The sequence below is a fragment of the Oncorhynchus keta genome, chromosome 11 (genome assembly GCF_023373465.1).
Source record: "Oncorhynchus keta strain PuntledgeMale-10-30-2019 chromosome 11, Oket_V2, whole genome shotgun sequence".
Classification (NCBI taxonomy): Eukaryota; Metazoa; Chordata; class Actinopteri; order Salmoniformes; family Salmonidae; genus Oncorhynchus; species Oncorhynchus keta.
The window spans coordinates 37,389,412-37,412,663 of NC_068431.1; the positions used below are offsets into that span (position 1 = coordinate 37,389,412).

General features: G+C 43.1%; 3 protein-coding genes across 9 annotated transcripts; 1 reads left to right on the forward strand and 2 right to left on the reverse strand.

Moving 5' to 3' along the window:
- Positions 1 to 286: 286 nt before the first annotated feature.
- On the reverse strand, positions 287 to 2,560 carry LOC118390176 (uncharacterized). Of its 5 annotated transcripts, XM_052457074.1 has the most exons (7): positions 2,431 to 2,560; positions 2,097 to 2,252; positions 1,717 to 1,760; positions 1,533 to 1,574; positions 1,379 to 1,444; positions 1,038 to 1,167; positions 287 to 811 (listed from the first exon to the last, which is right to left on the reverse strand). In XM_052457074.1, exons 3-7 carry the CDS (start codon positions 1,739 to 1,741, stop codon positions 523 to 525), a joined length of 552 nt encoding a protein of 183 aa, XP_052313034.1. In that variant the 5' UTR covers positions 1,742 to 1,760; positions 2,097 to 2,252; positions 2,431 to 2,560; the 3' UTR covers positions 287 to 522. The 5 variants fall into 5 exon arrangements, with proteins under 5 accessions (XP_052313034.1, XP_052313033.1, XP_052313032.1 ...); XM_052457073.1 differs by lacking the exon at positions 2,431 to 2,560 and having other exon boundaries at positions 1,717 to 1,782; positions 2,097 to 2,244; XM_052457072.1 differs by lacking the exon at positions 2,431 to 2,560 and having other exon boundaries at positions 1,717 to 1,851; positions 2,097 to 2,226.
- Positions 2,339 to 10,733, reverse strand: LOC127905943 (RING finger protein 121). 2 transcript variants are annotated; one of them, XM_035780465.2, is made up of 10 exons: positions 10,622 to 10,733; positions 9,059 to 9,096; positions 8,683 to 8,824; positions 8,250 to 8,404; positions 7,628 to 7,735; positions 7,296 to 7,416; positions 7,073 to 7,206; positions 6,247 to 6,348; positions 3,043 to 3,204; positions 2,339 to 2,560 (listed from the first exon to the last, which is right to left on the reverse strand). In XM_035780465.2, the coding sequence occupies exons 1-9, from the start codon at positions 10,691 to 10,693 to the stop codon at positions 3,084 to 3,086; spliced, it is 993 nt and encodes a 330-aa protein (XP_035636358.1). In that variant the 5' UTR covers positions 10,694 to 10,733; the 3' UTR covers positions 2,339 to 2,560; positions 3,043 to 3,083. The 2 variants fall into 2 exon arrangements, with proteins under 2 accessions (XP_035636358.1, XP_035636363.1); XM_035780470.2 differs by lacking the exon at positions 10,622 to 10,733 and adding an exon at positions 10,452 to 10,608 and having other exon boundaries at positions 2,339 to 3,204.
- A 62-nt stretch (positions 10,734 to 10,795) lies between these two features.
- Positions 10,796 to 15,143, forward strand: xndc1 (xrcc1 N-terminal domain containing 1). Of its 2 annotated transcripts, none has more exons than XM_035780458.2 (9): positions 10,796 to 10,945; positions 11,206 to 11,347; positions 11,478 to 11,633; positions 11,791 to 11,960; positions 13,440 to 13,525; positions 13,646 to 13,920; positions 14,019 to 14,106; positions 14,236 to 14,399; positions 14,523 to 15,143. In XM_035780458.2, the coding sequence occupies exons 1-9, from the start codon at positions 10,901 to 10,903 to the stop codon at positions 14,762 to 14,764; spliced, it is 1,368 nt and encodes a 455-aa protein (XP_035636351.1). In that variant the 5' UTR covers positions 10,796 to 10,900; the 3' UTR covers positions 14,765 to 15,143. The 2 variants fall into 2 exon arrangements, with proteins under 2 accessions (XP_035636351.1, XP_052313029.1); XM_052457069.1 differs by having other exon boundaries at positions 11,206 to 11,343.
- Positions 15,144 to 23,252: the final 8,109 nt, after the last annotated feature.

Here is a 23,252-nt window from a genome sequence, read left to right on the forward strand (position 1 = left end):
GAGTAACCGCCATTCGTGTTGGCCCTGGTTGCATCCTTATCACACTAGCAGCCATACTGGGTGGCTCATTCCTTGGGCAAGACTATTCAACTTCAAAACATTTTTCACAATTTTCTGTTTGAAAAGCTAATTATTTGTTGTGTTCCTCCCCCAACTTGCACCTGGCTGGGGTAGTGTGGGAAAATACAGCATTTAAAAAATAATGTATTCAAATAACATTGTGGAGGTTCCCACAACACATTGTGTCATTTCACACACTACAAAGGGTAAAGAGTGGGAGACAGGCAGGGAGACAGGCACTTTTATTACTCTCGGGTCCAGTGAATCGAACACCACATATGTAATATAAATGTGTAGGGGGGGTGCAGTGTGCACTCAATGAAAGTGTTATTTTACATGTTGTTCATAGAAAATGTGCCAAGAACAATGAGTCTCAGGTTGAAAAAAATAATTAAATTGTATCATTAACCCACACAAGGGTTCAGTACTGGACTAAGACAATCCATCTAACCTCATTTCTTGCTAGCGTGGTTTTGTTTTTTTCCCCTGATCCTTTTTTCTAGGTTTCTTCTTAAATTCCTTTCTCGGTTTCCCCTGGTGTTTTGAGTTGGGAGTGAGTGAAGGACGAAGGGAGAGGACGTGAGGTAGTGAGGGAAAACTAGCCTTGTGATTGGGCATCAGTGTGACAGTCCTTCGGTCAAGCCCAGCTAGGCTACTTATTACACAGGTGAAAGTGGACTTAAAATCCTCTGCAGTCACGTTCTTTAACACCAGACTCTTCTGGATCACCCTGCCGTCCTCTGATGCTGATCTGAAACCACCACATTTACAACTCTTAGCCAACTCTCCAGCCACAGTATAACATCTCAACAGAACTCACACTGTGGAGTTTGCCTACTCTACATGTGTGGTTCAAATATACAAACAGCAGTACAGTATTAACAGCATGGTTAAAAGAGAAGAAATTAAGGGACATGGTTTAGTGTGGATTTCAAAAGCTTCCAATAAAGTATGTGAAGACAACCCCCAGTACTTACTCCTCTGTTTCTGATACTCTGCCATCAGTGAAGGCTACCTCTGGGAAGGTTCTGTTGACCAGCCAGTAGACATGGGTAAAGTCATCAGGAAGGCCTGGGTCTGCTTTACATTCAATAATCAACTGCTCTCCTGTGTATGACAAACACATCCTGTTTGTTAAAAACAGTGGTTCCTAACCAACACCAGAATAGAATTATCTGACCACACACCCAGCAACCAGGAACACTGGAGGTAAAGACCAGGTCATCTTCGAGTTTAAACACTCAAGAGTATCCATGATTGATAAGCCACTCATGAAAAATAAAAAACACAAATAAACTGAGATGGCAGAATTCTTTACCTGGAACAGCTCTTATTTTGGACCTATGGGGCTGGAGGATTCTGGGAGACGGCACCTCTGTGGAATCTGGACAATATCAACTGAAGTTAGAGACACTTTGAAACATTTAAAAAATGTTGTATGCAGGAAGATAGACGGACACACACACACACACCTGCAGTGGCCTCTGAGCACAGGACCCCAAAAACCTGTAAGGCTGTAGAAGAGATGGAGCACACCCTCAGCCATTGTGTAACACAGGCACATACACACAGAAATGTAAATACATATGCAGCAGAAACATCCACATTCCCATACATCAGTGAACGTGTGTGTGAGAATGTTAGAGGATCTCTTACCTAGGAGAAGAATCGTCAACTGCATACTTGCTTCTGTCCGACTACTGTGCGAGTTGGTCAACAAAGCTAGTTGTAACAACATCGTCTCATTTACTTACTATATATGCACAGTTACTTCCTCCTAACTCACCCACGCTGACCAAGAACACACAAGGAAATTCCCTATCAACTTATTTAGCATATTTATGTTTGACACAATCAAGATTAAATTAGTTAGACATTTTGACCTCAAAAGTTACTTTGATATATGCAGGTCACATTTCTCAAGTGTAATATACCCTCTACCATATGACTTAAGTGCGACTCATTTAACACATGGATATGAATCATATAAGAAATGTGAAATATTGTGGTGAAATATACATACTTTCACTGCTTACCTGTATTCTTCACAAGAGCAGTCTAAAAGAAGAACGTCATATTTCAATGGCCACACTCACTCCTAGTCCAGGGTGGCATGACTGGCATCAGTCTGGTATGTTTCTTCATATGACGAGAACTATACTGCATCTTAACGGAACAGGAAGTATAATATTCTGGAAATGATACACAAAATCCCCCAGGTCATGAAGGGTCTATACTAGTGGATCTGGTCTGAATTAAGTCATGTCTACACCTGATCTTGACTGTGTCACGTTTAATAACAGACAATCAAAAGAACAAAAACATGACAAAAAAGTTCATATACAACCAAAATGATCAAATTATATTCACCTTTTTGCATAGTCTTTTACGGTACCTATTCCTTGAGAGTCATCTGGGCTGAACACAGACACGAGCAGATGTCTGAGGGAGGCGTGAGGGGGACATATTGTAGTTCCCCTCTTTCTTAAAGAGATGAAGTCTGTAGTAGGATAGGACACACTGTCTTGAGCCCAGTGCTCCTGAGAGACTAGAAACCCTCACCCCAGCAGCCACATTCAACCAGGACCTCCACTAACAAAAGGTACAGATTTAACACACAAAATGAAGACTGGCATTCTACAACGCTCCACTCACGTATCTGGGCCGTGTCAGCCACTCATTATCGTAGAACCAAAAGTTAAGACAAATTACTTTTGAAAAGCATCTCCAAAAAACTGAGGACCATTTTACTAAGCGATGAAATGTACACTGCATTTGTTTAAAAAGTTTTGATTGACTAAAACAAAAATACAATAAAAGGATATCCAAACCCAGGTTACTAGTCAAATTCTAAAACATCTTAAATACAGATACTATGTGCCTATACATATATACAAATAGTACATGTACAGACACAGTTTATAATAGATGTTCTTATAAGTCCATGGTGAGGCCTGCTAGTCAGGCCAGTGCATTATCTACCATCTCCATATGGCTTGTGTGTCCTTCCACACTCTCCCAGGTCACTCCAGCCCCAGGATGTAGTTGATGCCTTGCACAAGTCCAATGATTACTGGTTGCCAAGCGACAAGGTAGCGGAGCCAGTCCAGGAGTTGTCCGTACATGACATGTGGCCTCTCCCAGCTTCAGATGATGGGTCAAGGAGACAGATAATTAAGTGACTACCCCACCCCTGATTCCAACCAATCTGACCCAACCAAACCTTAACTAAGCAATTCATTTAGAATTGTAATAAAACACATCCAGCCTGTGACAATATGATTATTATAGATCCTTCAGGACGCTACTAGAATCAGGTTGGATATTGGGGAATGGATAACATCTTCCCAATACATACAGTGCATTCAGAAAGTATTCAGACCTCTTCCCTTTTTCCACATTTTGTTAAATTACAGCCTTATTCTAAAACGGATTAAATACATTTCTCCTCATCAATCTACACACAATACCCCATAATGACACGGTGGAAACACATTTTTTTTATTCTTTTGCAAATCTATTCCAAATCAAAAAATGAAACACCTTATTTGCATAAGTATTCAGACCCTTAATAACTATGAGACTCGAAATTGAAACATGTTTCTACAACTTAATTGGAGTCGACCTGTGGTAAATTCAATTGATTGTACATGATTTGGAAAGGCACACACCTGTCTATATAAGGTCCCACAGTTGACAGTGCATGTCAGAGAAAAACCCAAAAGGAACTGTCTGTACAGCTTCGTGACAGGATTGTGTCGAGGCACAGATCTGGAGAAGGGTACCAAAACATGTCTACAGCATCGAAGGACCCCAAGAACACAGTGGCCTCCATCATTCTTAAATGGAAGAAGTTTGAAACCACTAAGACTCTTCCTAGAGCTGGCCGCCCAGCCAAACTGAGCAATCGGGGGAGAAGGGCCTTGGTCAGGGAGGTGACTAACAACCTGATGGACACTCTGACATAGCTCTAGAGTTCATCTGTGGAACCTTTCAGAAGGACAACCATCTCTGCAGCACTCCACCAATCAGGCATTTATGGTTGAGTGGCCAGATAGAAGCCACTCCTGAGTAAAAGGAACGACAGCCCACTTGGAGTTTGCCAAAAGGCACCTAAAGGACTCAGAACATGAGAAACAAGATTCTCTGGTCTGATGAAACCAAGATTGAACTCTTTGGCCTGAACGCCAAGTGTCACATCTGGAGGAAACCTGGCACCATCCCTACGGTGAAGCATGGTAGAGGCAGCATCATGCTGGGGGGATGTTTTTCAGTGGCAGTGACTGGGAGACTAGTCAGGATTGAGGGAAAGATGAACGGAGCAAAGTACAGAGATCCTTGATGAAGTCCTGAGCATTCTGGAGCAGGTTCTTAGACTGAGGAGAAGTTTCACCTTCCAACAGGACAAAGACCCTAAGCACACAGCCAAGACGATGCAGGAGTCGCTTCGGGACAAGTCCCTGAATGTCCTTGAATGGCCCAACCAGAGCCTGGACTTGAAACCGATCGAACAGCACTGGAGAGACCTGAAAATAGCTGTGCAGCGACACTCCCCATCCAACCTGACAGAGCTTGAGAGGATCTTCAGAGAAGAATGGGAGAAACTTCTCTATTACAGGTGTCCCAAGCGTATAGCGTCATACCCAAGGAGACTCGAGGCTGTAGTCCCTGCCAAAAGGTGCTTCAAGAAAGTACTAAGTAAAGGGTAATGAAAAAGTCAAAGGGTCTGAATACTTCCCGAATGCACTGGATGACAAAGAACCATTTCTTAACATCAATGAACAACTCTGCTCTAGGGCAGCCTTTCTAAAAGTATAGTCTCAGACATGTTAAATGGTGGGCCGCGACATGTCAAAGTAAAAAATTATTGATATATAAAAAGTAAAATAAATGGGGGACTCAGTCAGGGTCTCAACTTACTGTTAAGAGTTAGAACAGTTGAATACACAAGGTGCAATTTCAAAATTTGGTTGTGCATCAGCAGTTTCTCTCTTGCCATGTCAGTAACTCACAATTTTTAGATTGGTAAGTTAGCTGGCTAGACTAACTAAACTTGTACTAATCATGGCCGAATACCAACCGGGCACGTGCCCAGGGGCCCTGATCACCAAGGGAACCCCTGGGGGGCACAAATCTCGCTTTGGGCCCCCAAAAAGGGGCATGTTTTCATGAGCTTGGGACACAGGAAAACACAGAAATGAAAATAAGAATTTGTTCTTAACTGACTTGCCTAGTAAAGTAAAGGTAAAAATATATATATATATATAAAAAAAAATTGGGGTCCCAGGCTGAAAAAGTTTTAGAACCCCTGCTCTAGGGTGTTATTTAGTAGAAATTGTGTGAAATTAAATGCGGTATGTATGCTGTGTTGGTCAAGAAAGGATTTATGTATTGAGTGGTTGCAATGGAAACCCTTTCCCCTAAATCAGAAATGGCAGACAGCTGCATCTGTTGAGTTTTTACAGCAGCAAAATAGGAACTGGAACTACTTTATGAAAGGTATCCATGAAGACAAAGCCACAACTATCCGACAATGGCTAATCTTGTTTTCAGAGGACTTCACCCGAGGTCCCTTCCCTATAATATCCTGTTCCAATTTGTGTTTACATATCAATGTGGCTCAAAAGTCCCATGAACAACATCACTGTATAAATGCTCCAATTCTGAAGCATTTACAGGAAACAACCTATTCCCATCACAGCCAAGCAAAATAACCCGGCCTCAACATTTACCATCTTGTGCTTTGGACTGTGCGAATTCCAGTCATGCTGACAAACAGAGAGAGAGTGGGTGAAACAATGAGTGACAAAGGGCCACTTTGAGTGAGACCATCTGAATCTTAAAGACACACGACACAAAACAGTAACACACCAAGACACACTACAAGAGATGAGAATGTTAAGTAGACAAGCACACAGATTTTAACTGATAACTGCATGCCGTTTTCCCCCTGCCTCTTAAATGCTGCCTATTACTGAATGTTTTACTGGCTGTGCATTGTGTATTTTTGACTGTTTGTAGGATATTACTTAACCTGTGTGTTATATGGGCTGTGCTCGCTCCCTGACAGGTCATCATTGTAAAGAAGAATTTGTTCTTAATTGACTTACCTATATAAATAAAAGTGAAAACAAAATTTAAAAAACACACAAACATGTCATATGAGAGCAGAAGAGTAAAGGATACGGGTTACTGAACATCCTTTTCAGGTCCACCTTCTCTTTGCAGTACGGGCATATCTGCTTCTTTCCCACGATGCACCATCCTCGCATGCAGAATTCATGGAATCTGAGGCAGAGAGAGTTAAGGGAAAATTCCACCCAAAAACGATAGTTTGGTATTTGTTTCAGTAGCCCATTGTTGACATAGTCCCAAAATGTTTTGCTTGTCAGCAATCAAGTTAAGATATATAACTTTCAAAATACGGAAATCATGTATTCAACCCTAAAAACATTAGAATAACTACAAAATGAGGCCAAATATGAAACATTAGGTGAAATTGGGTCAAATGCTGTAGGCATAGCGTAAGGGCATACTGGAAAGGTTATTCCTACTTCCCTGTGGCACACTGTAATAAACATAGCAGCAACATCACCAGTAAGCTATTCAAATCTGATGTCCTCCAAATGTGAACATAGTTCACACAAATGCCATGAAACATGTGACATTACACCTCATGGAAGTCTAGTACAGGCAGTCAATACAGGAGATGACATAGGGCAACATTATTTACAGAAACAGGAAGTGAGACGGGCTCATGGTAGTGTTATTGAGTCATGCGAACAACAGTCACATGTCAGAGATAAAGTTCATGCGCACGTTTGTTTGGTCCATTTCCCTTTGGTGTTTGTGTGCGTAAACCACCTGTTTTCCACGACTGACTGACCGCCAGTTACGGCTTTTATGCAACAGATAAATCAGTTCTACCACATCATGCTCCTGTGTGTTATTCAAATTAGGTCAAATATGTTCATATTTATCTAGAGCATTTTTCTTAGATGAAAAAGAATACACATGGTTGCAGGATAGTCTGTATGTGTTCTCGATGATTCCCTCGTCGCTGACATCAACCAGTATGGGCTGGCCACACACAGCGCAGATACTGTCTGAGAGGTGCTTGGTGGGCATTCCAGACGCACTGTAGAACTAGAGAAGTCAGGGACACAATATAACGTGGCTGGACAGATACACAGCCTTGACAACAAAACAACAAAACGAGAACTTGTATTACTCACCCCCACTGTCGATGCCATGAAGTCTGCACACATTTCGGCAAAGTCCCTACCCAGGACGCCATAGTACAGACCATAGAACAGTAAGGACACGCCAAAATCCATTGCGTCCTCTGGCTTTATTCTGGAAACAAAGTCAACCAAAAGCATCATCAATACTATTAGCATGATCAACATGTTACTACTTCTCAAAGAAGCTCTGGCACCTCCTCTGAAAATCTAAACTTATTTGAAGGTTTTTGAGAGAAAGTTACTAACTACACAAGCACGATCCTTGTAAACCACTGGTATTGTCCATAAATACACAATTGTGCCTAGAAATAACCAGAACATACCTAAATATCAAGTTGATGCCAAACAGTGTAAACATGACAACAGTGTAGCCCACTATCCCTGTTCCATAGCTGATCTTGTAGAGGAGGAGGAACCATTTGTAGACCAGCCTGTCCACAGAAATACAAGGGAACATTCAGACATATTTCAGCTAACTATGTGAAGAAACATAGATCAGTATTTTGCCTAGAGCAGCACTGGCTGCATGGCAGGTTAGATTTGGGGCTTTGGATTGGTGGCCCTCTTACCATGACTATTCTATCATGCATCACCTAGGCATTCGGTATAAAATAATTAGGTGGGTGCTTACATTTCTCCCATTTCACACGTGTACAAGTGCAAATGTGTTTTTTTTGCATATCCCACTCCCCCTGACACACCCTCGAAGAGTGGGTCAGAGCAAAGTATCAGCCATTATTGGACGGCAACCCTGGACCAATTAGGGTTAAGTGCCTTGCTTAAGGGCACATGGACACCATTTTCACCTTGTCGGCTCAGGGTTTTGAATCAGCTACCTTTTGATTACTGGCCCAACACTCCAAACCACTAGGCTCTGCCGCCTCATATACGAGGTGTTATATGGATGTGTGTAGACACTACCTGGGCTTGTGTATGGGGCCTTACCTGGGCGTGGTGCATTCCAGGTGCTTGCGTGTGGCCCGGTAGGTAACGTATGCAGTGACCACAGAGAAGATGAACCACGTGACCAGAAACCTCCACCAGTGAAGCTTGGTGGTGAAGTACAGAGGAACCACCCACATCTGGAACAGAGTCACCAGCTACAAAAATAAAAAAGAACACACATTTTAAAGTACAGACACACGTGGGTAAATTTGAGACTGAATAACACTGAGAACCAGACTGTGTACAGTGGAAGGAACTAGTCTGTGGACAGTTTGTCTATACAGTATGTGAAGTGAGATTTGTATGATTTGCCTGCAGGCATGCTGTCTAATTCCCTCTTTCTGCCCATAAGAGAGCATGTGTTTGTGTCTGCGTGAGCATGACTGTGCAGTGTGTATGTGTGTGGGTGTGAGAGAGAGTGAGATTATTTTACATTGTAGGACTTGGGGTGCCTCTGTTTCCATTGCACAAGGACCAGCTGTGCGATGACCAGGGTGACAATGAGGATCAGCACCATCTCAGCGTGCATGGCCTCATGGCCCTTGTGTTTCACATGCATCCTGGCATGCTCCAACCTACAGTATAGACACACACACAACAATCAACCTACTGCTCAGGCCTGGGTATCTGGATAGATTCTTATAAATCGACATATTCGACACATTACCAGTTTTCATTGGAAGGAAACATTGTTGATATACTTTAGAGCCCTTCGTTTATCATGTTTAACTTCACTTGACTTTTGTGATTTAAAGTGTGACACAAATCTAATTTGCAGCCAGAATGAATAATTGTGTTTTGAGACTGACCTCAACTTCTCCTCCGGTGACAGATGGGATAGGTCGACCTGAAGTCAGAACAAGCCAGACAATCACGATAGTTCCAAAGGCTTCTAACTCCATTAGTAATGTTCTACATACATGAACATACATTCATTTAGAACCTTGTAAATAAACTGTCACAATTAATCTACTAAATACAATGATTGCATGCATTAAAAAAATGGCCATGTTAACAAAACTGTCTGTAATCTGATCAGTGATTATCTGAATTGGGAGGCTGTTGATAGTGGACAGACGTGAACACTAAAAGAAATGAACACTGCTGTCCAACAAAGAGAACATGCACAGTTTCTGTCCATTAGTGCTAAATGGTGAAAGAAATTGGCCTTTGGTACAAAGCATTGATTAGAGAGCTCGAGCTGCCAGGATATGACCTGTGACTCAGTCTGCCACATTGTATGACATGCCATCTACAATAGGGTTGTCACGATACTAGTATGCAATACTCAGCGGTATCTTGGCCATGAAACAAACTACTACATTTCCTGAGGAAAGCAGTCCTAATGTTGGAAACAAGCAACCTTGTGTGTCACCCAGAATCACATGTTTCTTTTCCAAACTATAGCACACAATATTTGACATACAGAATTGTTATTTTAAAGGACCAAAGAGTTTGGTCTGCTTTGTGTATTCCTTTATGCGCCATGGAAAATATGCTATCGCGATACTGGTTTCGTGACAACCCTAACGTTGCTACATCATTGACTCAATTGCTGTCGTAATATGACAAAAATGGGTTGTCAAGTAAAAGCAGCGAATTTTGGGCAGGTAAACCAGAATTATCCATTTAAGTAAAAGCAGCGAATTTGGGGCAGGTAAACCAGAATTATCCATTTAACTATCTGTGGCTACCTAGCTAGCTAGCGTTAACTACCACGTACAGTACAAGGCAAGGAAGGGCCTGATGGTGGGTATAATGTGTTACGTTACAACAGGAATCTGTTCCGAATACTTCGTAAAGTATAAGGTTGACAACAAACAACGTATACAAAGGAGCATGATAAATTCATCTAGCTAACGAATAAGCATCAACTCACCAAGTAGCTTATTCTTAATGTTTGTTCATTGGCTACCAGAGTGAGGACAGACATTTTTCCGAATAAACGTGGTGAGTGAAAGCCTTAATGTAATAGCCCACTCCTACCCGGTATCTTATTCTGCCGCGAAACAACTTTGTATGTGTTGTTTGTTGGCAACCTTGTTATTTACTTAGGTTAGGTTATGGAACAGATTCCTGTTGGAACGTTCCACAAATTATACCCACCCAGGGCGTGATGATGGTCCTTGTACATTTGTCTTAGCTGACTGCACTATGATTGGATATATACTTGGTTTCCTAATGCACTCAATAATAGCCTACCTGTCTGGCTAAAATGGGAAGACAACTGAGATGTTAGATAAAACTAACACCGTATGACGCTTACTCGCCGGTGGAAGAGGCAAGTCTATTCCATATTGGCAGCAACGTGCGCACTTTACAATTCACGCAATTCGTTTTTTTTCCTGATTCTACAACGGTAACACCCTAACCTGATTTGGTTCATCGTGGTGTCCATGATCGTGTTCTACACCATCAACCTCCACCTCAAACACCCCCGCCATCTTCGGGAGTGCTGTCAATTCCTAGCGCATGCCATTTCCGGGTTGGAAAACCGGAGGGCCATAAACACTGCACGCAAGTTCCTTTTCCGTTTGGCAACACTCAGTGGTTGTTTTCTGGTGGCGGGGAAAAAGTACGAGTAACAAACGGTTCAGCTGATGGTCTCTTGGATTTCACATAAACATTCAGCTAATTAATTTGACATTAATATGGCCCCAGTGAAAATTAAACACGTCGTTTCATTCACGTCACAGGTAAGTTCGTGTATTTAACTGTCAACTATCTTGGCTTACTGCAAGTAGACTAGGGCTAGCTAGCAATGAGTGCTAGCTAACTATAGTTAGAAGCTCAATAACGTTAGGTAGTTAAATTATCTTAGGCAGCTAGCATTAACCAAATGCATTTGGCATGATGAGGAAGGTTCAACTACTGGACAGCGTATGTAGCCATGTCACATGGGTTGCATCAATAGCTGTACATGTAGCTCCAAGCTAATTGTATTGAAATGGTGCAGGACCCCAAGAACTGTGTGGAGAACCTATGTGTTGTGGGTGGAGACAGCAGGTCGTGGCTGGGCAACCCCCAAGACCGAAGTGGAGTCCTCAGAGCAGAACTGCAACTGGAGCGAGCCTCATACTTTGGATACATCGATGTGGGTAAGGCTCATCAAGATTGACAATGAAGTTTATGTATTGTAGTAAATGCACAATGGGACACTGTTATCGTTTTGTTTTGATGTTCCATATAATTTAATGACTGTTTCCCAATTTGCTGTGTAATTTGTAGGGAACTGTGGATCTGCGTTCATTCAGATTGATGTCGGCCGGTCCTCTTGGCCCCTGGACCAGCCCTATGTCACCCTGTTGCCAACAGCAACACTGATGAGTCCAGCAGAATCGCGACAGGGCACTGGGCTGACAGGAGTGAGAATGTTCAAGAAAGGTGAGACCAGATATACTGGATGGATCTCAGCCCTATGACAATAGTAGGACTGATATGTCATGCAATATAGATGAAGGGATTGAGAATCAGTGTCCGAAGATGCTTCTTTAGTAACCCTCCTTTAGACAAAACAATTGACCCAGCCCCCACCCCCCAGGTGATTTCCTGTCAGAAGGTGCAGAGGACAGCTGGGACCGGGTGAGAGTAACCTGCACCCAGCCTTTTAACAAGCGCTCTCAGTTTGGCCTGTCCTTCCTGCGCATCCGCAGCCCCCTGGAGGAGAGCGAGGAGGGCTCCACACAGACTTTCAAAGAGAACCAGGGTCAGGTGTGTGTATAGACTTGAGGGCTTGGCAGTGAACTCTTCAGAGAGAACGGTATTGTAAATCGCAGAGAACACCTCTGGGCCCGGTTTCATGATAGCAGTAGTTCTTGTTGCATCTTTCTTACATAGGCCAAAGATATAACATGCGTTTCCCAAAACACCATGCAGAGAGAACGATCGCTAAATGCATTGTTAGTGTTTGTTGATACTGATATGATCAAAAGAAAGGGAGTGCTGCTCTCGGGTCAGCTTTCTCCACTCAAATCTTACCTTAACATTATAATTATTTCACAATACTTGACGACAGAACAGCTACTAGAAAGATATTACCACCTACGGCTGCAAATATCGAGGTGGCTTATTCTAATGCTTACCCTATAAAAATTCACTAAATCACCAATTTGTCACATCGTTGCCCACATGTTGGACTACACATGAAATATATTGAGACTTGCAGACAGTAGCCAACAAGTAGCAGAATATAAATAAAACGATTGAACACGAGTCTATAGCTTACTGTTTATATTTTCATTTGAAGCGTCTTTTTATACATCACTTGTTTAACATTGCTCCTACGGAGGTCCTAACGATAAACTTAGCATTAAGATGCTTTTGGGAAACCAGGCCCAGGTCTCTTGGTCCACCCACCCCCTACGGGTGGTCAGCTCCTGCTCAGCCCAGTCAAAGCGCTTCTCTGTCCTGGCACCCCAATGGTGGAGCCAGCTTCCCCCTGATGCTAGGTCAGCAGAGTCCCTACCCATCTTGCGAAAAGGTTTGAACCCTACCTCTTCAAATAGTATGTTAACTAAGACTTCTGTCTTATTCCCCCCCCCAAAAATGTTTTGTTCTGGTTACAAGCATCTGCTAAATGACTGAATTATATTTAAAACAGATAAGAGTTGTAGATTTGTCTTCTTATGGGGTTGTTCCATATGATTTCAATCTTTTTCACTTTTACCCTGTATTCAAGAGTATACTGTGTCTCAACCAATAACGGGCACAACACAAACACTTCAGATGTAAGGGTTTAAGCTCCAACATTTGTGAAAATCTGATTTTAGGTGATTGAAATCATATGGAACGACCCTATGGTGATCGATTTGGACTGTTATGAAAAATGTAAGTGTGTGTATTCTTAAGCAGTAAGGCACAAGGGGGTGTGATATATGGCCAATATACCACAACTAAAGACTGTTCTTATGCGTGACGCATCGCTGAGTGCCTGGACACAGCCCCTAGCCTTGGTATATTGGCCATATACCACAAACCCCGAGGTGCCTTATTGCTATTATAAACGGGTTACCAACGTAATTAGAGCAGTAAAAATAAATGTTTTGTCATACCCGTAGTATGTCAGCCATTCAGGGCTCGAACAACCCAGTTTATAATTTGGGAATATACAAGAGATATGTATTGGTAAACATCAGAGGCCAGAAGTGTGTGCTTGTATTCTCACTCCCCTTTGACCTTCTCTCTATTCAGACAACCCCAGACAAATCCGCATCAGGCGTGAGAGAATGGCTGTCGAGCCCTGCTGTGCAGAGAACCTTCTTTGGGGGAGCGAAAGGGTAAGTGGAGGAATTTAACGTTTTGTATGAGGCACTGTCAAACAGATTAGACAGCATTGAATGAATAAATACGTTTACAGAAAATCACTTACACCTTGGTTTGTCTCCCCCTGCTGTCAGGGAGGGTGTGGTTCTGAGCCGGACAGCTCGTATGGTCCTCACAGCGTCCCAGGCTGCCAGGCGTTCCCTTTCCCTTCCTTCCACTTCCTTGTCTCCCAGTCACACATCATCCTCTGGCACTCAGAATACAGAAACCTCTTCCCCTCCCACAGCCAAGCCAGATGCAACTACTCATATCCCCAACCAGGGAAAGCCAGGGGCTCATACAGCTACACACAACAAAGGCAAGCCAGTTGGAAATATGGGAAATATGGGAAATATACACCCTCACACAGGTAAACACCTCAGCTCTCAGAAATACCATGTATTTTGTGTGGTAATTTTGTTTTGGCAACACTAAACTTGACAAATGATAAGTTGTGATGTTTTTCAGCTTCAATGGCTTGTTTAAGCACAGTTCGCAGCTCCAAGGAAAATACTTCTCAAAGACAGCTGAAGAGAAAACCGAACTCCAAAAGCAGGTATTCCTCTATGCTCCACCCCATGGATCATTTTGGGAGGGTAAGCTTATCCTGGATCTGCACATAGGAGCAACTTCTATCTCACAAGTATCTCTCAGCATGAATCTCTGTTCTTTACCTCCTTCCCAGGCAGTACCAGCTGAATGGCACCACCTCTAGTAAGCACGGAAAACCCGCAGTCTGTAAGAGGCCAATAGCTACTCTACAACACACTGCCACAGCCCCTCATCCTCACCCATCTCCAGAGCCTCAGGACACTGGTGACCTTGAGACCACATGCTCAATATGCGGAGGTGTGTTTATATTGGTTTCTTCTTCTGTCTCTTCATGGACTGTATGACATACTGTATCATTGATTCACTGTTACAATCAACAGTAGTATTGACACCCGTGTCTGTTCTTTCTCTATGCTGCAGTGTTCTTTACTGCAGAGTACCTGCCGCTCCACGCCGCCTCCTGCCAGCAGGTGGAGACCAGGAAGCTCCCTGGGGGGATTGTGACCCCTGTTCCACGCCCCTTCCCTGTCTCTCCCGCCAGCCTAGAGGAGTCCATGGTGCCCTGCCCTCTCTGCTCCTTCAAGTTCCCTCTGTCCCACATCCAGATGCACGCCAGCACCTGTGGAGACCCCGTGGACCTCCATGTTATCTGGGTGGACTAGGAAAGAATGCATTGTATAGTAACACGTTTTTGCTTTTAATCAGTGGGCAGTGCAGCAAACGTGGACAATCTTGTTTTTAATATACTGTATGTATATTTGTATTTTACTGACTTGTTCTGTAGCTATATATACCTGGACAAATAATGAATCTCTCTCTGCCTACCTCTATTCACCACTCTGCTCTGAGTGATTGGTTCTCTCCTGAGCTCATTAAAGGCTGTTTGTTATTGCACTGTTTACACATGCTATGTGCTAATGATGACCTATAATATATTGTATACTATAAACAGCGTCATTCATAGAATGTTCAGTTCATCTTTTTTCGGAAGTTATCACATAATTGAAATGATCAATTAAATTAACTGTGATTTATATTGTATTGTTGGCTGTTCCTTGTTTTTTTTCACCATTGACCTTGTTGCACAGGGAATGTTAATTACTGCTGCTACCTGTTAACGTCTCATCTGCAACGTTTCCACTGGGGAGCATTTCCAATGATGATGTTAATAGAGGCTTGGTATGGAAGGCAAGGGCCACTCCCTGGTTTGGGTCTTGCCATGTGTGGAACACTGAAATGGTTGCTTTTTAATTAGTCCTGTCCCAGGAGAGTAGAGATGTGTTACTTGGTTTGTGGCGAGACATTCTAACCAAGCTAACCTGTGTACTCAGCCAAGAGCACATTACTACAGTAGGCCCAAACAGCAGTCAGTGGACCTCACTGCCATTCTCTCCTACCAACCTCTTAGCCTCAAGAATAACCTGGGCGCTTGGATTTCCACCGATTTAATGTGAGGTTACCTTCACACTACGGACAACAATTACTGTCTGTCACTTTCACTAAAGAAACATTGGGAAACCTCAAGGTTAGTGTATTTGAAACAAACTTAGCAAAGAAAAGATGTGAAACAGATTGAAATATGATGTCAAATGTGTAAAGAAGTATGGTATGAATTTTGTAGTAGAATGTAAGTCAATTTAGTTTAATACTGCAATAATAAACTTAAATTGTAAAGCTTCTTTCATACATTATTTGCAGCTCAAAGTGCTTTACAATGAGACTACAAATGATTTAAAAATCCGTAAACAAAATGCATTAAATGAAGGAAAAGAATTACACGAATATGAACAGATTTACTAGAATAGAAACCTATTTATACTGATGGTCTTGATAGTATCTTGCCATTTCATCTAGGGGTGGTCTTCATAATGTTTATTCCTGTTAATTTCTCAGATTATAATGCAATTTTATCCTGTGTCATACCTTGATACTGCATGGTACTCACAAATTCCCTTCATGAATATCTTAATGTTCATCTGTAGACTACCCAGTGCAAACAAATTATTTAATAGTGATTTGTGTTTTGCAGTTTTATTATACATTTTTGTATTAATTAATGGTTTGGATTCAGACATATCAAAGCAATGAACTCTGTGTCTCCTTGTTTGTTTTAGCGAGAGCAGGAGATGGTGAACAAGAAAAGGCGTGGATCAGTGCCATCCAGGATGGGAACATAATGATGTGTGGCCTGCTGAAGCCTGGCGACGGCATCATCCATCAGCTGGAGGCCCTCAACCTGTCCATCCACCTGGGCAACAAGTTTGACTTCTGCCAGATCCATGAGGCTCTACTGGTCGCCGTCGACACCAACCAGCCCTGTGTGGTGAAGAGGCTCCTCCACTGCCTGGACCAGGAGAAGAGCAACAAGATGGACGTGCAATCCTTCTCCCTGACCATCTTCGACCACTCCATTGACGACTTGTAGTTTGCCCCCGGCATGATCCCGCTGACCCTGGCCTGCCAGAAGGACCTGTATGAGATTGTCACCATGCTGACCTAGAAGGGCCACGTCATCCCACGTTCACACAAGATCACCTGTGCCTGTAGAGTGCTGGAATGGGCGGCAGTATGAACTGCTGAAGTTCTCCCTGTCTCAACACCTACCGTGGCATTGACAGTATGGCCTATCTGTCCATCACCTCATACAATGCCATGCTCAGTGCCTTCGGCCTCGGAAGGGAGATCCGAGGTTCCAAGAAGGAACCTGAGTTCAAGGTTAGATCCTGTTTGTGCTTATGCCCATATAGTCACTATGCACAAAGTATGTGGTGCATTACCCTGGAACTAATCTCTTTTGGACAGACTACGTAAAAATAAAGTAGGCAAGATTTAAATTCTGGCTAAACCGATATTACCCTGGAACAGGAATACAACCAATACAACCAACTGGGCAATTAATGTTTTAATTGTAACTATAACTTGTTACCATACTATTACCATGTTGTTACCATTTTATTCCCTGCTGCCCTATATACATAGACATGGAATCACTGGCCACTTTCATAATGTTTGCATACTGCTTTACTAATCTCATATGCCTTCGGAAAGTATTCAGACTCCTTGACTTTTTCCACATTTTGTTACGTTACAGCCTTATTCTAAAATATTTGTTTTAAATCCTCAGTAATCTACACACAATACCCCATAATGACAAAGTGAAAACAGGTTTTTAGAAATGTTTGCAAATGTATAAAAAAAATACCTTATTTACATAAATATTCAGACCCTTTACTTTGAGACTCAAAATTGAGCTCAGGTGCATCCTGTTTCCATTGATCATCCTTGAGATGTTTCTACAACATGACTGAAGTCCAACTGCAGTAAATTAAATTGATTGGACATGATTTGGAAAGGCACACACCTGTCTATATGGTTCCATGGTTGACAGTGCATGTTAGAGCAAAAACCAAGCAATGACTTTGAATAAATTGTTCGTAGAACTCCGAGACAGAATTGTGTCGAGGCACAAATCTGGGGAAGGGTACCAAAAAATGTCTGCAGCATTCAACGTCCCCACGAACACAGGGGCCTCCTTCATTCTTAATCGGGGGAGAATGGCCTTGTCAGGGAGGTGACCAAGAACCCGATGGTCACTCTGACATAGCTCTAGAGTTCCTCTGTGGAGATGGGAGAACCTTCCAGAAGGACAACCATCTCTGCAGCACTCCACCAATCAGGCCTTTATGGTAGAGTGGCCAGACGGAAGCCACTCCTCAGTAAAATGCACATGACAGCCCACTTGGAGTTTACCAAAAGGTACCTAAAGACTCTCAGACCAAAAGAAACAAGATTCACTTGTCTGATGAAACCAAGATGGAACTCTTTGGCCTGGAAACCTACCACCATCCCTAAGGTGAAGCATGGCGGTGGCAGCATCATGCTGTAGGGAAGTTTTTCAGTGGCAGGGACTGGGAGTCTAGTCAGGATCGAGGCAAAGATGGATGGAGCAAAGTACAGAGAGATCCTTAATGAAAACCTGCTCCAGAGTGCTCAAGACCTCAGACTGGGGCGACGGTTCACCTTCCAACAGGACAAAGACCCTAAGCACACAGCCAAGACAATGCAGGAGTGGCTTTGGGACAAGTCTCTGAATGTCCTTGAGTGGCCCAGCCAGAGCCCGTACTTGCACTCGATCTAACATCTCTGGAAAGACCTGAAAATAGCTGCACAGCAATGCTCCCCATCCACCCTGACAGAGCTTGAGAGGATCCGCAGAGAAGAATGGGAGCAATTCCCCAAATACAGGTGTGCCAAGCTTGTAGTGTCATAGCCAAGAAGACTCAAGGCTGTAATCGCTGCCAAAGGTGCTTAAACAAAGTACTGAGTAAAGGGTCTGAATACTAATGTAAATGTGATTTCGGCTTAATCTTTTAGCAAATTAAAAAAAAAACTGTTTTTGCTTTGTCATTATGGGTTATGGTGTGTAGATTGAGGAAAAAAATACAATTGAATCAATTTTAGAACAAGGCCGTAACCAAACAAAATGTGGAAAAAGTCCAGGGGTCTGAATACTTTCCGAAGGCACTGTATATACTGTATTCTATTCTACTGTATATTGCTCGTCGTAATATTTATATTTCTTAATTCCATTTTGTCACACCCTGACCATAGAGAGCCCTCGGTTCTCTATGGTGTTTAGGTCAGCGTGTAACTGGGGGGGTTATCTAGTTTATAGATTTCTATGTTGGTGGTTTGTGTGGTTCCCAATTAGAGGCAGTTGGTAATCGGTGCCTCTAATTGGGGATTATATTTAGGTAGGCTTTTTTCCCACCTGCATTTGTGGGATATTGCTTTGTGTTTGTGCATGTACACCACGTAGTCACGTTTAGTTGTTCGTTTATTGTTATTTATATATATAAGTTTCTCTTTTAATTAAATATGTGGAACTCAACATCCACTGCGCCTTGGTCCTGTTCTTACGACAGCCGTGACAATTTTACTTTTAGATATGTGTGTATTGTGAATTGTTAGACACTACTGTTGGAGCTAGGAACACAAGCATTTTGCTACACCCGCAATAACATCTGCATGTGACCAATATAATTTGATTTGATCTATTCTGTGCTGTTATGTGAAGTGTTATAATATATAATAATAATAATAATATATGCCATTTAGCAGACGCTTTTATCCAAAGCGACTTACAGTCATGTGTGCATACATTCTACGTATGGGTGGTCCCGGGATCGAACCCACTACCCTGGCGTTACAAGCGCCATGCTCTACCAACTGAGCTACAGAAGGACCGAGGTTGTTTGTCTGAGTGGTTGCTTGTGTTATCTCTTCCACAGCCTCAGTACCTGTGTCTGGAGGAGCTGTGCCAGGAGTTTGCGGTGGAGCTGCTGGGGATTGTCCTTAACCAGAGGTCACCACCATCCTGAACAGCTGTGGAGACTGAAACCAGGACACCCTTGACCAGCAAGTGTTCGAGAAGGGCATCCCAAACCTGACCCGTCTGAGGCTTGCCGTAAACTACAACCAGAAACAGGTAGAGCCACAGTCATCTATAACCAGAAATGGGTAGAGCCACAGTCATCTATGACCAGAAACGGGTAGAGCCCAGTCATCTATAACCAGAAACGGGTAGAGCCCAGTCATCTATGACCAGAAACGGGTAGAGCCCAGTCATCTATAACCAGAAACGGGTAGAGCCCAGTCATCTATGACCAGAAACGGGTAGAGCCCAGTCATCTATAACCAGAAACGGGTAGAGCCCAGTCATCTATGACCAGAAACGGGTAGAGCCCAGTCATCTATAACCAGAAATGGGTAGAGCCCAGTCATCTATGACCAGAAACGGGTAGAGCCCAGTCATCTATGACCAGAAACGGGTAGAGCCCAGTTATCTATAACCAGAAACGGGTAGAGCCCAGTCATCTATAACCAGAAACGGGTAGAGCCACAAGCAGCTACAGAGCTAGTAGATTCTCAGTGGTGTTATTTGGGGGGCTGCTGTCAATGATTTGCAGTATAATGAACATGTTCAGTGAGATAGTGTATCCCTCTCCAAATGTCCTGTTTGTGAATTGTGGCCACTCTTTCTCTCTCTCTCTGATTTGTGGCACACCCTATCTGCTTCCCAATGTAGCAGATAAAAGTGGTTCAAAGCTCAAATTCTAGACCTTCAAAGCTCAAACTTTACTTACAAAGGTAAAGTTTAGGAGAGATTCTAGGATGGGCCCTGACTGCTGCTTACCTGTCCCCTCTCAGGATGTCGCTGACCTTGAGTGGAAATTTGCTAAGCTCTCGGAATTACTTCAGAGGTCTCACCATGCCTGTCCCCTTCAACATCATTCCCTCCCCTAAGGCCTTTTTCTACCTCATACGGTAGGTTATACTGTGTGTATGTGTGTTATACAGCCAACTTCCTCTACCAACAATAGAACAACCTCTATCTCAAAGGTCAGTTTCATCTCATATTTCATATTCCACCTTCTGTCCTCTAATTGGTGTGGGAACCTGTCTGGCTGGAGGGGAAGCAGGACCTTCTTCCCCACCATCTCGTTGGCGCTTACCTTTTTATATCTGGCCCCAGGTTAAGGTGGGGACAGATGGAGCAGAACAGGAGGTGGTGGGGCAAGATGGAGCAGAACAGGAGGTGGTGGGGCCAGATGGAGCAGAACAGGAGGTGGTGGGGCCAGATGGAGCAGAACAGGAGGTGGTGGGGCCAGATGGAGCAGAACAGGAGGTGGTGGGGCAAGATGGAGCAGAACGGGAGGTGGGGCAAGATGGAGCAGAACAGGAGGTGGAGCCAGATGGAGCAGAAGGGACGAAGCAGGTAGGAGACATGGATGTTGTGAAGATGAAGGAGGGGAGAGTTGATGGAGGGAAGGGAGAGAGAAGGGTGGACGGGGGTAGTGAAGGAGTCAGAGCAGAAAATAGAGAGGAGACAGTGAGGGGAAGGGGGAGATTCGGATAATACAATCTGGTGGAAAGGACTTGTAGGAGGTGACAAAAAAGTGAATGATATGGGAGGACGTGGGAATGAAGGGAAAGTAGACATGGGCCTGGGAGATCTGAAAGAGAAAGGTCAAGGTGATGGAACTGAAGGAGAAAAGAGTGGTGGGGAAAATCAACATGACCGAGAGGTGGATTAAGGGCCCGGGGAGGGCGTTGGAGAATGTGACTAAGAAGAAGGCTGCCACAGCTAGCGTGGTGGTGGAGAATACAGTTCCCGACCGACCGATGGCAGCAGCAGCTCACAGGACACTGTCTTCGGCTTGCAGGAGGGGGAGGGGTCCATCAACGGAGGACCAATGAGAACTGCACATCTGAGTGCATCATCTTCAGATTAGAAGTGTCAGCCAGTTAGCATTGTTTCAGTCAACTCCATAGTTCCTTAATAGGTTGACTACATGAGATCTTTACATCAAAGCAGCTATATACACTTGCAGTAGATAGCATAAAACTATTTTGCTGTAAAATGAGCTACAAATCATTCAAAGGCATGTATATACACGCAAGGTTGGGTAGGTTACTTTCTAAATGTAATCCGTTACAATTACTAGTTACCTGTCCAAACCTTTAAGCAATGTCATTTTTGGAATATGATTACTTTCCCCTTAAGAGGCATTAGAAGAAGACTAAAAGTATCCATCAAATGCATCAGGTGTGTCTTCATAGTGGTCTCTGACTTGTGGTCAGACTCACTGAGGTGGAACAAACTTAAACTTGCACCTTTTTTCAATGCTGAATTGAATGTCATTGAGAAAACAGAAAGGTGTCAATGTATTTATTCACAAAGATCCTTTCTGAATTTAGTCATCTAATTTTTTTTTAAGTATCTGTAATCTGATTACAATATTGCTGCTGGTACACTGATTTGTTTTTTGTAATCAGAGTACATGTAATCAGATACTCCACTACCCTTTATACAATATTGTTAAGTGATGTAGCCAAATTAAACATGATCTATGAACACCTAGTGATACCGATGTCTGCTCCCATTGGACCACCTGTTTGAGACCAGTACTAACTCTTATTCATTGTCATTATAGACATTCCAACCTAACAATTAGAAAGGATAGAGAATTACAATTTCACTTTGAATACATATTTTCAAACCAATATTAAAATAACAAAAATATATACAATGTCCTTGTGTGTTCATTATATAAAGCAAATAATTTGAGCAAAACTGGCTATACTGCTCTGACAGTCTCTTCTCTGTTGGTCAACCTGGTCTCAGAGCATTTCGTATAATTCTGTATGTAAATCCGAAGTACTCCGTTTAGTATGGTGTGTTACGTTTGGTACGGTTACATAAGACAGATGGTTACTTAAGGCAAAACAACCTGGATAGAGCATTTTGTATTATTATATAAGTAAATCCAAGACACTCCATTTTGTATGTTACTTTTCAAATGGTATGTATTAACTTGTGGATATACATCACCCATTTCAAAATATCAAGAGTGAAAGAAGCCCCATCTTCCTGATACAATTCCCATCAAGTACAAAATAGCATCACCTTATGCCATGTACTGTTATTGCTAAACTACTGTACACCTTGACAAAAGTACCACAGGACATTGCATGAACACAAACGTAATTACATTGGGCCTCACGAGTGGCGCTGCTGTCTAAGGCACTGCAGTGCTTGAGGCGTCGCTATAGATCCGGGATCGATCCCGGTCTGTGTTGCAGCCGGCTGCGACTGGGAGACCCACGAGGCAACGCACATTCGGCCCAGCGTCGTCCAGGTTAGGGGAGGGTTTGGCCGGCTGGGATGTCCCTGTCCAATTGCGCTGTAGCAGGCCGGGCGCATGCACGCTGACACGGCCACCAGTTGTAAGGTGTTTCCTCCGACACATTGGTGCGGCTGGGTTAAGCGAGCAGTGTGTCAAGAAGCAGTGAAGCTTGTCAGGGTCGTGTTTCGGAGGACGCATGGCTCTTAACCTTTACCTCTAGCGAGTACCTACCTACGAGAGTTGCAGTTATGGGACAAGACTAACTACCAATTGGATATCATGAAATTGGGGAGAGAAAAAAATAATTACACTGAACAAAAATATAACCAACACACACTAAAAGCTTCTCTCAAATGTTACACATGTTTACATTGCTGTTAGTGAGCATTCTAGCATTCTCAGAAACCGTCTCATGGAAACTCATCTGCGTGCTTGTCATCCTCACCAGGGTCTTGAACTG

Excerpts from the sequence above, each read along its gene's own strand:
- LOC127905943 (XM_035780465.2), bottom strand. The coding sequence starts at position 10,693 with ATGGCGGGGGTGTTTGAGGTGGAGGTTGATGGTGTAGAACACGATCAT. Across the intron at positions 8,405-8,682 it reads GGCACCCCAAGTCCTACAAT|CTGGTGACTCTGTTCCAGAT; the intron begins GTAAAATAATCT and ends TTATTTTTGTAG. Across the intron at positions 7,417-7,627 it reads GGCATCAACTTGATATTTAG|AATAAAGCCAGAGGACGCAA; the intron begins GTATGTTCTGGT and ends CTTTGTTTCCAG.
- LOC118390176 (XM_052457070.1), bottom strand. The coding sequence starts at position 1,677 with ATGTATGGGAATGTGGATGTTTCTGCTGCATATGTATTTACATTTCTG. Across the intron at positions 1,168-1,378 it reads CAAAATAAGAGCTGTTCCAG|GAGAGCAGTTGATTATTGAA; the intron begins GTAAAGAATTCT and ends TGTCATACACAG. Across the intron at positions 812-1,037 it reads AGAGTATCAGAAACAGAGGA|ATCAGCATCAGAGGACGGCA; the intron begins GTAAGTACTGGG and ends TGGTGGTTTCAG.
- xndc1 (XM_035780458.2), top strand. The coding sequence starts at position 10,901 with ATGGCCCCAGTGAAAATTAAACACGTCGTTTCATTCACGTCACAG. Across the intron at positions 11,348-11,477 it reads CTTTGGATACATCGATGTGG|GGAACTGTGGATCTGCGTTC; the intron begins GTAAGGCTCATC and ends TGTAATTTGTAG. Across the intron at positions 14,400-14,522 it reads CACATGCTCAATATGCGGAG|TGTTCTTTACTGCAGAGTAC; the intron begins GTGTGTTTATAT and ends TCTATGCTGCAG.